General features: G+C 42.9%; 1 protein-coding gene and 1 pseudogene across 1 annotated transcript; one reads left to right on the top strand and one right to left on the bottom strand.

The window, feature by feature from the left end:
• Window positions 1-221: 221 nt before the first annotated feature.
• LOC132423043 (heterogeneous nuclear ribonucleoprotein R) lies at window positions 222-2,883 on the top strand. The gene has a single exon (XM_060008355.1). It carries the CDS (start codon window positions 322-324, stop codon window positions 2,221-2,223), a length of 1,902 nt encoding a protein of 633 aa, XP_059864338.1. The 5' UTR covers window positions 222-321; the 3' UTR covers window positions 2,224-2,883.
• Window positions 2,884-6,446: 3,563 nt separating this feature from the next.
• On the bottom strand, window positions 6,447-12,302 carry LOC132423044 (UDP-N-acetylglucosamine--peptide N-acetylglucosaminyltransferase 110 kDa subunit pseudogene; annotated as a pseudogene).
• Window positions 12,303-13,196: the final 894 nt, after the last annotated feature.

A 13,196-nucleotide genomic window follows, 5' to 3' on the forward strand; every position in this document is an offset into this window, starting at 1 on the left:
TATTCAATAATTCCAACAGTTTGCCATAAGATGGCAGTAGGCACATGAGGAGTTGGACAAATTATTAAGAAAATTGGAAGGTGAGTATGAATTCTAGTTAATTGTGTAGAACTGATAGATTTATTGACTATTTGTAAAGCTTGAAATCCTTCTGGAGTCATAGAGCGTGAAGAAGAAGGATCTGAGTCACCTTTAAGAATATCATCTGTCCATGAGGGGGGGAGGGGGTGGCGCGCGCGCCATTTCTAGTCGTTTTCAAAGCGCCTCGCGCTGATTCTCACGGGCCCGGCCGTCGGCCCCAGCTCTGCCCCGCATAATAAAATGGCTAATCAGGTGAATGGTAATGCGGTACAGTTAAAAGAAGAGGAAGAACCAATGGATACTTCCAGTGTAACTCACACAGAACACTACAAGACACTGATAGAGGCAGGCCTCCCACAGAAGGTGGCAGAAAGACTTGATGAAATATTTCAGACAGGCTTGGTAGCTTATGTCGATCTTGATGAAAGAGCCATTGATGCTCTCAGGGAATTTAATGAAGAAGGAGCTCTGTCTGTACTACAGCAGTTCAAGGAAAGTGACTTATCACATGTTCAGAACAAAAGTGCATTTTTATGTGGAGTTATGAAGACCTACAGGCAAAGGGAGAAACAGGGGAGCAAGGTGCAAGAGTCTACAAAGGGACCCGATGAAGCAAAGATCAAGGCCTTGCTTGAGAGGACTGGTTATACCCTGGATGTAACCACAGGACAGAGGAAGTATGGTGGTCCTCCACCAGACAGTGTGTACTCTGGCATGCAACCTGGAATTGGAACAGAAGTCTTTGTAGGTAAAATACCAAGAGATTTATATGAGGATGAGTTGGTGCCCCTTTTTGAAAAGGCTGGTCCCATTTGGGATCTACGTCTTATGATGGATCCACTGTCTGGTCAGAACAGAGGGTATGCATTTATCACCTTCTGTGGAAAGGAAGCTGCACAGGAAGCTGTTAAACTGTGTGACAGCTATGAAATTCGCCCTGGTAAACACCTTGGAGTGTGCATTTCTGTGGCAAACAACAGGCTTTTTGTTGGATCAATTCCGAAGAATAAGACTAAAGAAAACATTCTGGAAGAATTCAGTAAAGTCACAGAGGGTTTGGTGGACGTTATTCTCTATCATCAACCCGATGACAAAAAGAAGAATCGGGGGTTCTGCTTCCTTGAGTATGAGGATCACAAGTCAGCAGCACAAGCCAGACGCCGGCTGATGAGTGGAAAAGTAAAAGTATGGGGAAATGTAGTTACGGTTGAATGGGCTGACCCTGTGGAAGAACCAGATCCAGAAGTCATGGCTAAGGTGAAAGTTTTATTTGTGAGAAACTTGGCTACTACAGTGACAGAAGAAATACTGGAAAAGTCGTTTTCTGAATTCGGAAAACTTGAAAGAGTGAAGAAGTTGAAAGATTATGCATTTGTTCATTTCGAAGACAGAGGAGCAGCTGTTAAGGCCATGGATGAAATGAATGGCAAAGAAATAGAAGGGGAAGAAATTGAAATAGTCTTAGCCAAGCCACCAGACAAGAAAAGGAAAGAGCGCCAAGCTGCTAGACAGGCCTCCAGAAGCACTGCGTATGAAGATTATTACTATCACCCTCCTCCTCGTATGCCACCTCCAATTAGAGGTCGGGGTCGTGGTGGGGGGAGAGGTGGATATGGCTACCCTCCAGATTACTATGGCTATGAAGATTACTATGATGATTACTATGGTTATGATTATCATGACTATCGTGGAGGCTATGAAGATCCCTACTACGGCTATGATGATGGCTATGCAGTAAGAGGAAGAGGAGGAGGAAGGGGAGGGCGAGGTGCTCCACCACCACCAAGGGGGCGGGGAGCACCACCTCCAAGAGGTAGAGCTGGCTATTCACAAAGGGGGGCACCTTTGGGACCACCAAGAGGCTCTAGGGGTGGCAGAGGGGGTCCTGCACAACAGCAGAGAGGCCGTGGTTCCCGTGGATCTCGGGGCAACCGTGGGGGCAATGTAGGAGGCAAGAGAAAGGCAGATGGGTACAACCAACCTGATTCCAAGCGCCGTCAGACCAACAACCAACAGAACTGGGGTTCCCAGCCCATCGCTCAACAGCCGCTTCAGCAAGGTGGTGACTATTCTGGTAACTATGGTTACAATAATGACAACCAGGAATTTTATCAGGATACTTATGGGCAACAGTGGAAATAGACAAGTGAGGGCTTGAAAATGATACTGGCAAGATACGATTGGCTCTAGATCTACATCCTTCAAAAAAAAAATTGGCTTATCTGTTTCATCTTTAAGTAGCAATTTGCTGCCATTTGTATTGGGCTGAAGAAATCACTATTGTGTATATACTCAAGTCTTTTTATTTTTTCCTCTTTTCATAAATGCTCTTGGACATTATTGGGCTTGCAGAGTTCCCTTATTCTGGGAGTTACAATGCTTTTATCCTTTCAGGCTTCATTTTAGCTTCAAAACAAGCTGAGCACACTGTTAAATCATGATTTTGCAGAACCTTTGGTTTTGGACAGCTTCATTTTTTGGATTTGGGATAGATTACCTAGCAGTATGGAGTATGCTGTAAATAAAAATACAAGCTAGTGCTTTGTCTTAGTAGTTTTAAGAAATTAAAGCAAACAAATTTAAGTTTTCTTGTATTGAAAATAACCTATGATTGTATGTTTTGCATTCCTAGAAGTAGGTCAACTGTGTTTTTAAATTGTTATAACTTCACACCTTTTTGAAATCTGCCCTACAAAATTTGTTTGGCTTAAACGTCAAAGCCGTGACAATTTGTTCTTTGATGTGATTGTATTTCCAATTTCTTGTTCATGTAAGATTTCAATAAAACTCAAAAATCTATTCAAAACAAAAAAAAAAAAAAAAAAAAAAAGAATATCAAACAAAGGCTGTAATTGAGCAGTAGTAAGTTTTAAGGAAGGCCTTAGCCAATTAATATCTCCAAGTAATTTTTGTAAAGCATTTAATGTTTTTAAATTATCAACTCGAATTTGCAGTTTTTGAGGCCTAATAGTAGTGTTATCAATATATTTTCCCAAATATAAAAATGGAGATTGTCTTTGAATTTTTTTGAGGCAGTGACCAAGCCAAATGATTGTAAGGACTGTTGTAAAAATTGAAAAGCAGTCTCTAATAAAGAAATATTATCAGTGGCTAAAAGCATATCATCCATATAATGTATGAGATATAACGATGGAAACCTTTTTCTCACAGGAGTCAAGGCCTGAGCCACATATTTTTGGCATAATGTAGGACTATTTGCCATGCCCTGAGGCAATACTTTCCATTGAAATCTCTTCATGGCTTCCTTAAAATTTAAGGCAGGCAAGCTAAAAGCAAAATGTTTTCTATCTTCAGGAAACAAAGGAATAGTGAAAAAACAATCTTTTAACTCTATAACTAAAAGATGATAATTATGTGGTATGGCTGTTGGAGAGGGTAGGCCTGGTTGAAGAGCTCCCATTATTAGCATAGTTTTATTAACAGCTCTTAGATCCTGTAATAACCTATATTTTCCAGATTTTTTCTTGATAATAAAAATAGGAGTATTCCAAGGACTACTGGACATTTCTAAATGCCCTAATTGTTCCAGTACTGATTGTTCTGCAGCTTCTAATTTCTCCTTTGTGAGGGGCCATTGGTCCACCCATACAGGGTCATCAGTCAGCCAAGTAATTGGATCAGCAGTGAGTGGAGGAGAATCCAAGGCTGCTAAGAAAAACCCAAACCTTGTCTATCATTTTTTATTTTCACATCAATAGGATGGACAGTTCCTTGTTGATTTGTTCCCAGCCCTTTTGTGGGAAGAAATCCTTGATCCAACATCATATTAGAGACTTGAGAATTTGGACTATAAAGTAATACTCCCATTTCTTTTAATATATCTCGGCCCCAGAGGTTTAAAGGCAGCCCAGGCAAAACATAAGGCTGGAAGTGTCCTGAATGGCCCTCACTATCTTGCCATAATAATAACTGACTACTTTGCATAGGAGAAGAACTTTGTCCTATTCCGTGAAGTTCTGTAATAGTAGGACTAATGGGCCAACGTTTAGGCCAGTGTATCTGCGTCATAACAGAGACATCAGCTCCAGTGTCTAACAAACCTGAAAAAACCTTTCCATTAATGGTTCATTTCATTTCTGGACGTTCTTTCCCTATCTTCTGAATCCAGTAGGCAGCATTAGACGATCCAAAAGCCTTTGTTTCTCTCTTTTGATGTTGTAAAATTTGTCCATGAGGTACAAAGGGCAAAAGTAGCAATTGTGCAATTTTATCACCAGGAGAAATAATTGTTGTATTTTTAATAGTTTGTGCCATGACTTTTATTTCTCCTTCATAGTCAGAATCTGTGACTCCTGGCATAATAGTTAAACCTTTCATGGTGACACTACTTCTTCCCAATAATAGTCCCATCAAACCCTTGGGTAAAGGTCCACAGATGCCCGTAGAGAGGGCCTGAGGACCCATTTCAGGAGTTAATACATATCGGGCGGAGGTACTGAGCTCCAGTCCTGCGCTTCCTGGTGTTGCTCTGGAGAGCGAGGATATTGTATGTTTCTGTTTTTGGTTAATGTCTGATTGATAATTTGAGGAGGATACACAGACATTGCCCTTATTATTTGTTGGGGCCAGGGAAGGCCCCGGGAGGAGTTTCCCGACAGTGGTGGCCCATCCTTGTGGGCCACCGAGCAACAATCTTGTGCCCAATGTTTTCCCCTATTGCATTTAGGGCATAAACCAGGGATTTTCTGACCATCTGGAGGTTTCTGAGTAGGGAAGGAAGGACTAGGGTTAGAATTAAAAGATCTACATTCGCTAGCAAAATGACCTGCCTTTCCGCATTTAAAACAAGTCTTCGTTTTCTTTTGATTGTTTTTAAACCCCACTTTAGTTAATGCTGCAGCCACAGCAGCACCCTGTATATAAGTAGGCCCAATGTCTGCACAAAGGCGAATATAATCCTCCAATGTTCCCCGTTTTCTCCAAGGTCGAATCGCAGCCTGAGACGCATTATTAGCATTTTCAAAAGCAAGTTGCTTAACTACAATTGTACCAGTGAGTCCGTCCACAAGGAGTCTCCCCACTGCCTGTGACAACCTATCTACAAAATCAGCATATGGTTCATCAGGTCCCTGTCTAATTGTTGAAAGATCCTCAGTTTTGTGTGTAGAAGGTCATTTCCTCCAGGCTTGTAATGCCAAATGATTTATTTGAGGATAAGCAACAAAGGGATAAGTTAATTGATCTTGCAAAGAAAGATACTGTCCTTCCCCAATCAGCATATGATAATCAACTGGAATATTATGGGCAGCATTCTTTTCTGCTTGTTCAGCAGCCCGTTCATAAAAATCAAACTTCCATATTAAATAATCTCCACCATTTAAACAAGCTCGTGCAATAGACTTCCAATCAGCGGGGGGAAGAGCTTCTCCTGTCAACCATAGCAGCAGTAAAAGGAGCAGTGGGCCCATATTGAGCACAGGCAGATTTTCAATCTTTCAAAACTTTCAAAGGGAGAGCCTGATGCTCCCTAGTAGCTTGTTGAGGATTATTAGGACCAGGTCTTTCTATGACGGGACAACAGAAAATAGGATCTTCTCCTCGTTTTATGGCTCCTTGTACAGCGCGCTGCAAGGGACTGAGCATTTTTACAGATGTAGATTTTTGAGCAAGACAGTCCTTATTAACCTGCAGCTTTTTCACTGACTTATCTATCACAGCCATTAGAAAATCATCCTCAGGATAGTTCTCTCTTTTATGTTTACAAGCCTCATCTGTTAAGTCAAAATGTTCCTCTTCATCTAAACTATTTAAATTAATTAGCTCTTTCGGTTTAGGAAGTGGCGACACAGTAGCTGATAATACAGTCTCTCCTTCTGTCAGAGGCTTATGTTTTTCTGACTTTACATTCAAATCAACACTATCATGAGAAGGAGCTAAACATATTTTTATCAGATTCCACAAACTATATGTAACAACAGGAGTATGAGTAGGCCCTCGAGACTCATAATAATTTTTTAAATCTTCTCCAACTTTCTGCCAGATTTCTATGTCAACAGAGCCGCCATCAGGAAACCAGGGAGATACACCATGGATATGCTGTAAAAATTCAGTCAACTGTGAGGTAGAAACTTTATTACCCCGAGCTTTAAGCATCGAAAGTAAAACCTGAGCAAATAATTCACACTCCTTTGAGCCCTTTGGCCCCATCTTATTTTACTTCTGACTATTGCCTTATGCCTCTATTAGTTTCACTTTTACTGGTGGCCACACATATTTTGCATAAGGGTTCTCTTACCTGCACTTTCTTTTTCTTTTAATTGCCTTCACGCTTCAGGTCCCTGTTCGAGTGCCACTTGCCGCGGACCAGCCGGAGAAAGAGGATCTCACCGCCCAGGGTCACAAGGGAAGGGGTAAGGAACTGAAAGTAGCAACGACGGATGGGGTCAGAAGGACCAAGACAACTGATGGTTGCAAGGCAAATTTTATTATGCTACAGTTGCAGATTATATAGACTAGAAATCGGAAGGCTGCCAGATGGTGGTTTACATTACCTACAGACTGTCTCGGCTCAAGGTTAACTTCCCTGGGAGGAAACCCATAAACCCAGAAGCATCAAAAATAACCTGCATGTGCAGGGGGGAGACAGCTTTGCTTGTCTCATTTTACATTCTTTCTGATCTCTGGGCCCTGGTGATTTATCTCCCATGGAATGGAATAAGGAGGGGAACAAGTAGGGACAGTCCCTTCGAGCAGCGGCCTCATGCCTGGCATGTCCTTACCTGCTCTCAAGGCTGACTGCTTCCCACACATATGTTGCCTTGTTTAAGCCTCAAGCCCTCGATCCTTTGTTGAAATACAATAATTTCACTCCTATGGTTTTCAATACCAAAAACTCAACCTCCAGGAGGGCTAAAGTCTAATTTGTACTCCAAACCAAGTAGCAGTGCAGTTCACTACTACTGAGGCTGGATCCATAAAGACTTCAAGACCACGTCCAGAAGACAAGTTATTATATATAATACCCTAGAAGGTCTGAAACATAATTATCATATACATAGCTGGTCCCTCAGAGCTTTTTACCTATAACATGTTTTTTGATGAAAGTTATTTAATGTACTGGAGATAACTGTGACTTACTGATCAAATATTTGAATACTTATACTTACCTGGGATTTCATTTCTGCTGAAAGAAAAAGGAAGAACAGGACTCACTAAAAAAAACAAACAAACTTTAGAAATGAAAGTAAAAATCTTATCACACACTATGACTTTTGGAAGCAGCACAGAGGGGCAGTCAACGGTAAAACACTGGTGAAATAGGTCAAAACTCTGGGCCAAAAATCCATTGTCGTTATCATCAGTGACAGTACCACAACTGTGCCCTTCAGAATTAATAATCACTCCTAAGGATCTTCATTTGGCACCAGATGATGCGTTTAAGAGAAACGCTCTGGGAGGTTTTGAATCAGACTTGGTTTTTTGTTAGCCAAGTTACAGGAGAATTTTTAAAGTGGGGGGAGGGGAAGAAGGAAACGGACCAGGAAAAGAATTTAAGCCATCATCTATAAACCAACAAGGCACTGATAGTTCCAAACATTATGTCAGAAACTAAAATGACTGATATAGGCTCAAGTGGTTTATAAAACCTATAAAAAGACTACACCAGCAAAGTCCCCATTTATCTGTAGAGTTCAGAAACTAAAACAAGGAATATTTTAGCTTAAAACCTTATCTCAAGAGAATCATATACACTTCACATGAATAAAAATACCTGAAACCAAACATTTTTAAAAGCTCCAATACCCCAAATATAAAGAAAAATATTAATCCAGAAGACTCAATCAATCCATGATAATCACAGAACGGCTGGGCAATCTCTATCTCCCTTCCACACTAACCATCCATCCCATGGAAGACCAAGGGAGATCAGACCTTCCACACTTACCTTCCAGACCTTCCAGACACCTGGCTGCTGCAAAATTCTATGGAGACTCCTTGTGGAACAGCAGTTTCCCATCTCTTGTGTCTCTCCCTATCGTGATCATGATCATGCAGGAAGCAAGTCTGGCTGTGCTATTTCTTATCATTGTCTGTCACCCATCTGCAGCATGGTATTGTACAGATAAGGAAAAAGTAGTTCCCTTTCCCCCAGAAGGTTGAGGCTCAGGTACAGGGTAATTCTCCTGTGCACACAGTCATTATTTAGGCCGACTCAGTGACTTCAACAGGCTTAATCATGTGATCAGGTTTGTTGCCAGCTGCGTAATGCTCCCACATCTGTAGATAGAGCCGCTCTAGGTCCACTGTGTATTGTTTGGTGTTGAACAGAGGGCTAGATGTTCTCTGCTTCCAGACTTTGCCACGAAGTTTCTTCAGGTATTCTAGATCAGTTCCCAGTTTCACAGCTATGTCTTCATATTCTTGTCTATTTTGAGCAATAAGCTCAAGACAGCCTAAACAAGTGAGCTGGGAAGCTGCAACTCGGGAAGCAAGAGTCTCTCCTGGCATAGTCACCATGGGTGTCCCTGACCAAAGGACATCCATCCCTGTGGTGTGGCCATTACAGAGTGGAGTGTCCAAGCAGACATCAGCCAGCTGGCCTCTCCGAACATGTTCCTCTTTAGGAGCAACAGGTGAAAAAATGATACGGTTCTGGGGAAGGCCCATGTTTTGTGCATACTGTTGAATATTAGGTTCTCCTACTGCTGGAAAACGCAACAGCCACAGTACACTATTGGGAACACGCTTCAGAATATTTGCCCACATCTGCAAAGTAGATGGGTCAATTTTATACAACTGATTAAAGTTACAGTACACAATGGCATCTTCCGGTAACCCGTACTGAGAACGTGTGGTTACAATAATGGTACGGGGAACCTCCTCTCCAGTGGCAGCCTTAATGTTGATCCGGGTAGTTGCCAGTCCATTGCTAAGACTGAATCCATTAATTGTTATCTGAATTTGTCCTCTGTTAATCATTTCAATAACTGCCTCTGCAATAGTATTCATAGGAATGACAGGCATATTAAGAGCTGTATTACTGCTGTCTGCATTGTCTCCTCCATCAGGACATTTCATCTTGACAATCTGCACATCTGGGAGACTATCAAGAAATGCTTTGAGGTCGATGCCATTCAGCACAATCCGATTGTCATAAATGTGCCCATTGGACTGAAAATCGATGACTGCTTTCTTCTTCAGGTGAGGGAACATATTAGCATGATCACCAATAAAGAAAGTATGGGGCATATAAGCCAGTTTCTCAGAATACTGCTCAGCAACTTCAGCAGGTGAAGTTTCCTGATCTGTGATGATATAATCCATGAAAAGCACGCCACTGGTCCCAGGGTAGCCCAGCCACATTGCCTGAATAGGAGCTGGCCTGAGAGCAAAGAGTTCATTTCGAGCACCCCTGGTATAACCATTCATATTTACAAGGATGTGTATACCATCTTGATGGATGCGATCAGCTGCTTTCCCATTGCATGGAATCTGAGAAAGATCAATGAAATGATGGGCTTCTGCCATCACCTTCGCTCGGAAGTTTGTGCCATCATCTGGGCTCAGGGCATAACAGAATACCTCAAATTTATCAGGATTGTGCATGCCTGGAATAGACTGCATAAGATGAGAAGTAGGATGATTCCCAAAGTCAGAACTCACGTATCCTACACGCAGTCGACCATCACTGAGCTTCAAGTCTTTTGGATGTTCGTACGGTGGTTTATGAAGGACACTGATCTCATCCAAGCAGAGGTTCCCGTGGCTCTCAGCAATAGCCTTCCTGAAGCCATGAGAAAGAGGATAGAGCATACTATGATGAGGCTGCACAGAAGGCAACCTATTCTTCTCCAGCTGGTCAGCCACAATGCTGACCAACTTCTTCATTCGCTCATCATAGTCTGTCCAATCACAGACAATCTGCAGGCAATGAGCCAAATCACAATAAGCGTCAGGAAAATCAGGTTCAAGCTTCAGAGCAGTGCGATAAGAAGCAATTGCTTCTGGAATATTCCCTGAATACTTGTGAATGGAAGCCAGATTGCTGTGGGCATCCGCAAGTGCAGGGTTAATCTGAATGGCACGAGTATAACACTGCAAGGCTCCCTGAACATCCTGCATCTCCTTTAGAGTGTTTCCCATGTTACAGTAGGCATCAGCAAAGGTAGGACTGATTCGAACAGCCTCCTTATAATGCATCAGAGCTTCCTGCAGTTTTCCCTGCTGCTGCAATACACTTGCTAAATTTGAATGGGCAACAGCAAACTCTGGGAAGACTTCTAATGCTTTACAATACAAGCGAACTGCCTCTTCAATGTTCCCCTGGTCTCCTTTGATATTGGCTAGGTTATTCAGAGAGTCTGCATGGGTGGGACACAGCCGCAGAGCTGTATTATAACAATCTTCTGCTTCGGCAACACTGCCCTTCTCTTCCAGAGCGTTGGCTAGGTAGCAGTAAGCATCAGGGAAATGTGGTTGCAATTCAATAGCTCGCCTGTAGGTGTCTATTGCCAGATCTATCAGGCCTTGCTCATAGTATACACAAGCCAGGTTGGCATGTACCACAGCATGATTTGGGCTCAAGCTTAGGGCACAAAGGTAAGCTGCCACAGCTCTGTCAAAAATCCGTGCCTCTTTCAAGACATTTCCTAAATTGATATAAGCATCCAGAAAACTGGGGTCAAGGGTGACAGCCTTTTCAAAGTGATGAATTGCAAGCCAAATCTCCCCTTGTGCATTGAAAACACAGCCAAGATTACTCCAAGCTACTGCAAAGTTCGGTTGCGTCTCCATTGCTTTCAAATAACATGCCTTGGCTCCTTCCAAGCGACCCAGGGCTTTGAGCAGGTTCCCCAGGTCACTGCGAACACAGTACAAATCAGGATTGCACTGAAGAGCAGAGACGTAAGCTTGTACTGCCCCTTCCATGTCGCCTGCTGCTACCAAAGCGGCTGCCAGGTTAATATAGCCATCGATGAAATCTGGTTTGAGATGCAATGCATGCCGGTAATGCTCAATTGCTTCCTGCAACTGCCCTCTTTCCTTGTACACATTCCCCAAATTCGAATAGGCTTCTGCCAGAAGAGGGTTCTGTTTAATTGCCAGAGTACTAAAGTGGGCAGATCTGTCCAGCCTTCGACACTGGAAGTGTAGAGATGAAAGTAATAAAAGTACTCCAGTATTGTCTGGCTCTTGTCTCCACAGCTGCATGCAGTGTTTCTCAGCTGCCTCAAAATTTCCTGCCTGATATTCTCGATGTGCCAACTCAGCTAACCCTTGGAAGGAAAGCATACGTTTCGTTGGTTCTGTGCTGTCGGCCACGTTGCCCACAGAAGACGCCATCTGGAGCTTCTGGAGAGAGTGAGAAAAGGGGGTAATTGAGTCCCGCTGCCGCCACTACTGGCAAGAATGTTTCTAGAGGTAGCAAACACGAGGGCAGCAGCCGTACCACTGCTTTGGCAGGCTTAAGCGGCGGCGACAGTTACAGGCACCGAACCTTAGGAACTCTGGTTGGTCGTCTAACTCTCACGCTCTTGAAATCTTCATTCTTAACCCTGCCCTCTTCCACCATTTTTCTCCTAATCAGGGAATAAAAATTACCTATACACTTGCCTTAGAAGAAATCAAAAGTCAGTAGTCCAAACACTTTTCAAAATTTTGTTTTCTGCCTAGTTGGAAAGGAAATACATGATTGACTTTACTTCATCATTCATACAGTCAATGTGGAAAACATTAGGGCCGTGAATTTCAATACAGTAAGATCAGAAAATTTTAAATTGGCCTTCCCAAACCACTAATAAGTAACCGATGTTGTATATAATGCTAAAATCTTAGAGACTGAGTTTGATATTTTAAAAGTTCTGAAAGGATTAGCTAATTTCTCCTCATCATATTTCTCATGCCTCAAACCTGAGTATTACTTTTTTAAAAATAAATTTATTTATTTTTATTTTTTTATTTTTATTTTGGCTGCGCTGGGTCTTCAATGCTGCGTGCAGACTTTCTCCAGTTGCGGCGAGCGGGGGCTACTCTTTGTTGCGGTGCCCGGGCTTCTCATCACAGAAGCTTCTATTGTTGTTCCACAACTCTATGGGTTCCTTTTTAGGTCCTATGAAGAACCCTAGAAATTAATTCATGTAATTATAGGTTTTTGCAAAATTGTCAAAAGTGAGATATTTTCACTTCCATCAGGTAAGACCAGCGTCTCTTTCTTTGCCAATTTTCCTTCTATCATATTCCACTATGTTGGATCATATTGGAATGGCCACAGGCTTTTTTGAAATCTGGCTAAGGAGATTTTCTTTTGTTCTGTGGTACGCGGACCTCTCACTGTTGTGGCCTCTCCCGTTGTGGAGCACAGGCTCTGGACGCACAGGCTCAGCGGCCATGGCTCACGGGCCTAGCCGCTCCGCGGCATGTGGGATCTTCCCGGACCGGGGCACGAACCCGTGTCCCCTGCATCGGCAGGTGGACTCTCAACCACTGCGCCACCAGGGAAGCCCTAAGGAGATGTTTTAAGTGAGGCTATTATGTGATTTTCAGACACCACCATATGTAATTGACTATATACTATCCCGTTACAGGAATAACTTCCAGTACTCATACTGACTACTCTACTGACTTAACTAGCACAAGACACAGAAGCATAAGGACAAAAACCACCTTACAATATAGCCATGTCTTGCACTTCACAGCTCTCAAAGCATGTGCGTTTGAAGAAGAAAAAACCAACTGAAAAGTACAAAACCAGAAGCTATTCTGTGGAAAATTATTTCAATCATCAGGCATGTGAAAGATAAGTCAAAGATTCAGTTCTCATCAATGCTTAGTCAAAACGGGAAATTTTCTTCTGTCAAGAATATACTCCAGGGGCTTCCCTGATGGCGCCGTGGTTAAGAAGCCACCTGCCAATGCAGGGGACAAGGGTTCGAGCCCTGGTCCGGGAAGATCCCACATTCCACGGAGCAACTAAGCCGGTGTGCCACAACTACGGAGCCTGCGCTCTAGAGCCCGTGAGCCACGACTACTGAGCCTGCGAGCCACAACTACTGAAGCCTGCGTGCCTAGCGCTCGTGCTCTGTCTGCAACGAGAAGCCACCGCAATGAGAAGCCTGTGTACCGCAACAAAGAGTAGCCCCCACTTCCTGCAAGTA

This window comes from Delphinus delphis, chromosome 3, assembly GCF_949987515.2.
Source record: "Delphinus delphis chromosome 3, mDelDel1.2, whole genome shotgun sequence".
Taxonomy (NCBI): Eukaryota; Metazoa; Chordata; class Mammalia; order Artiodactyla; family Delphinidae; genus Delphinus; species Delphinus delphis.

Excerpts from the sequence above, each read along its gene's own strand:
- LOC132423043 (XM_060008355.1), top strand. The coding sequence starts at position 322 with ATGGCTAATCAGGTGAATGGTAATGCGGTACAGTTAAAAGAAGAGGAA.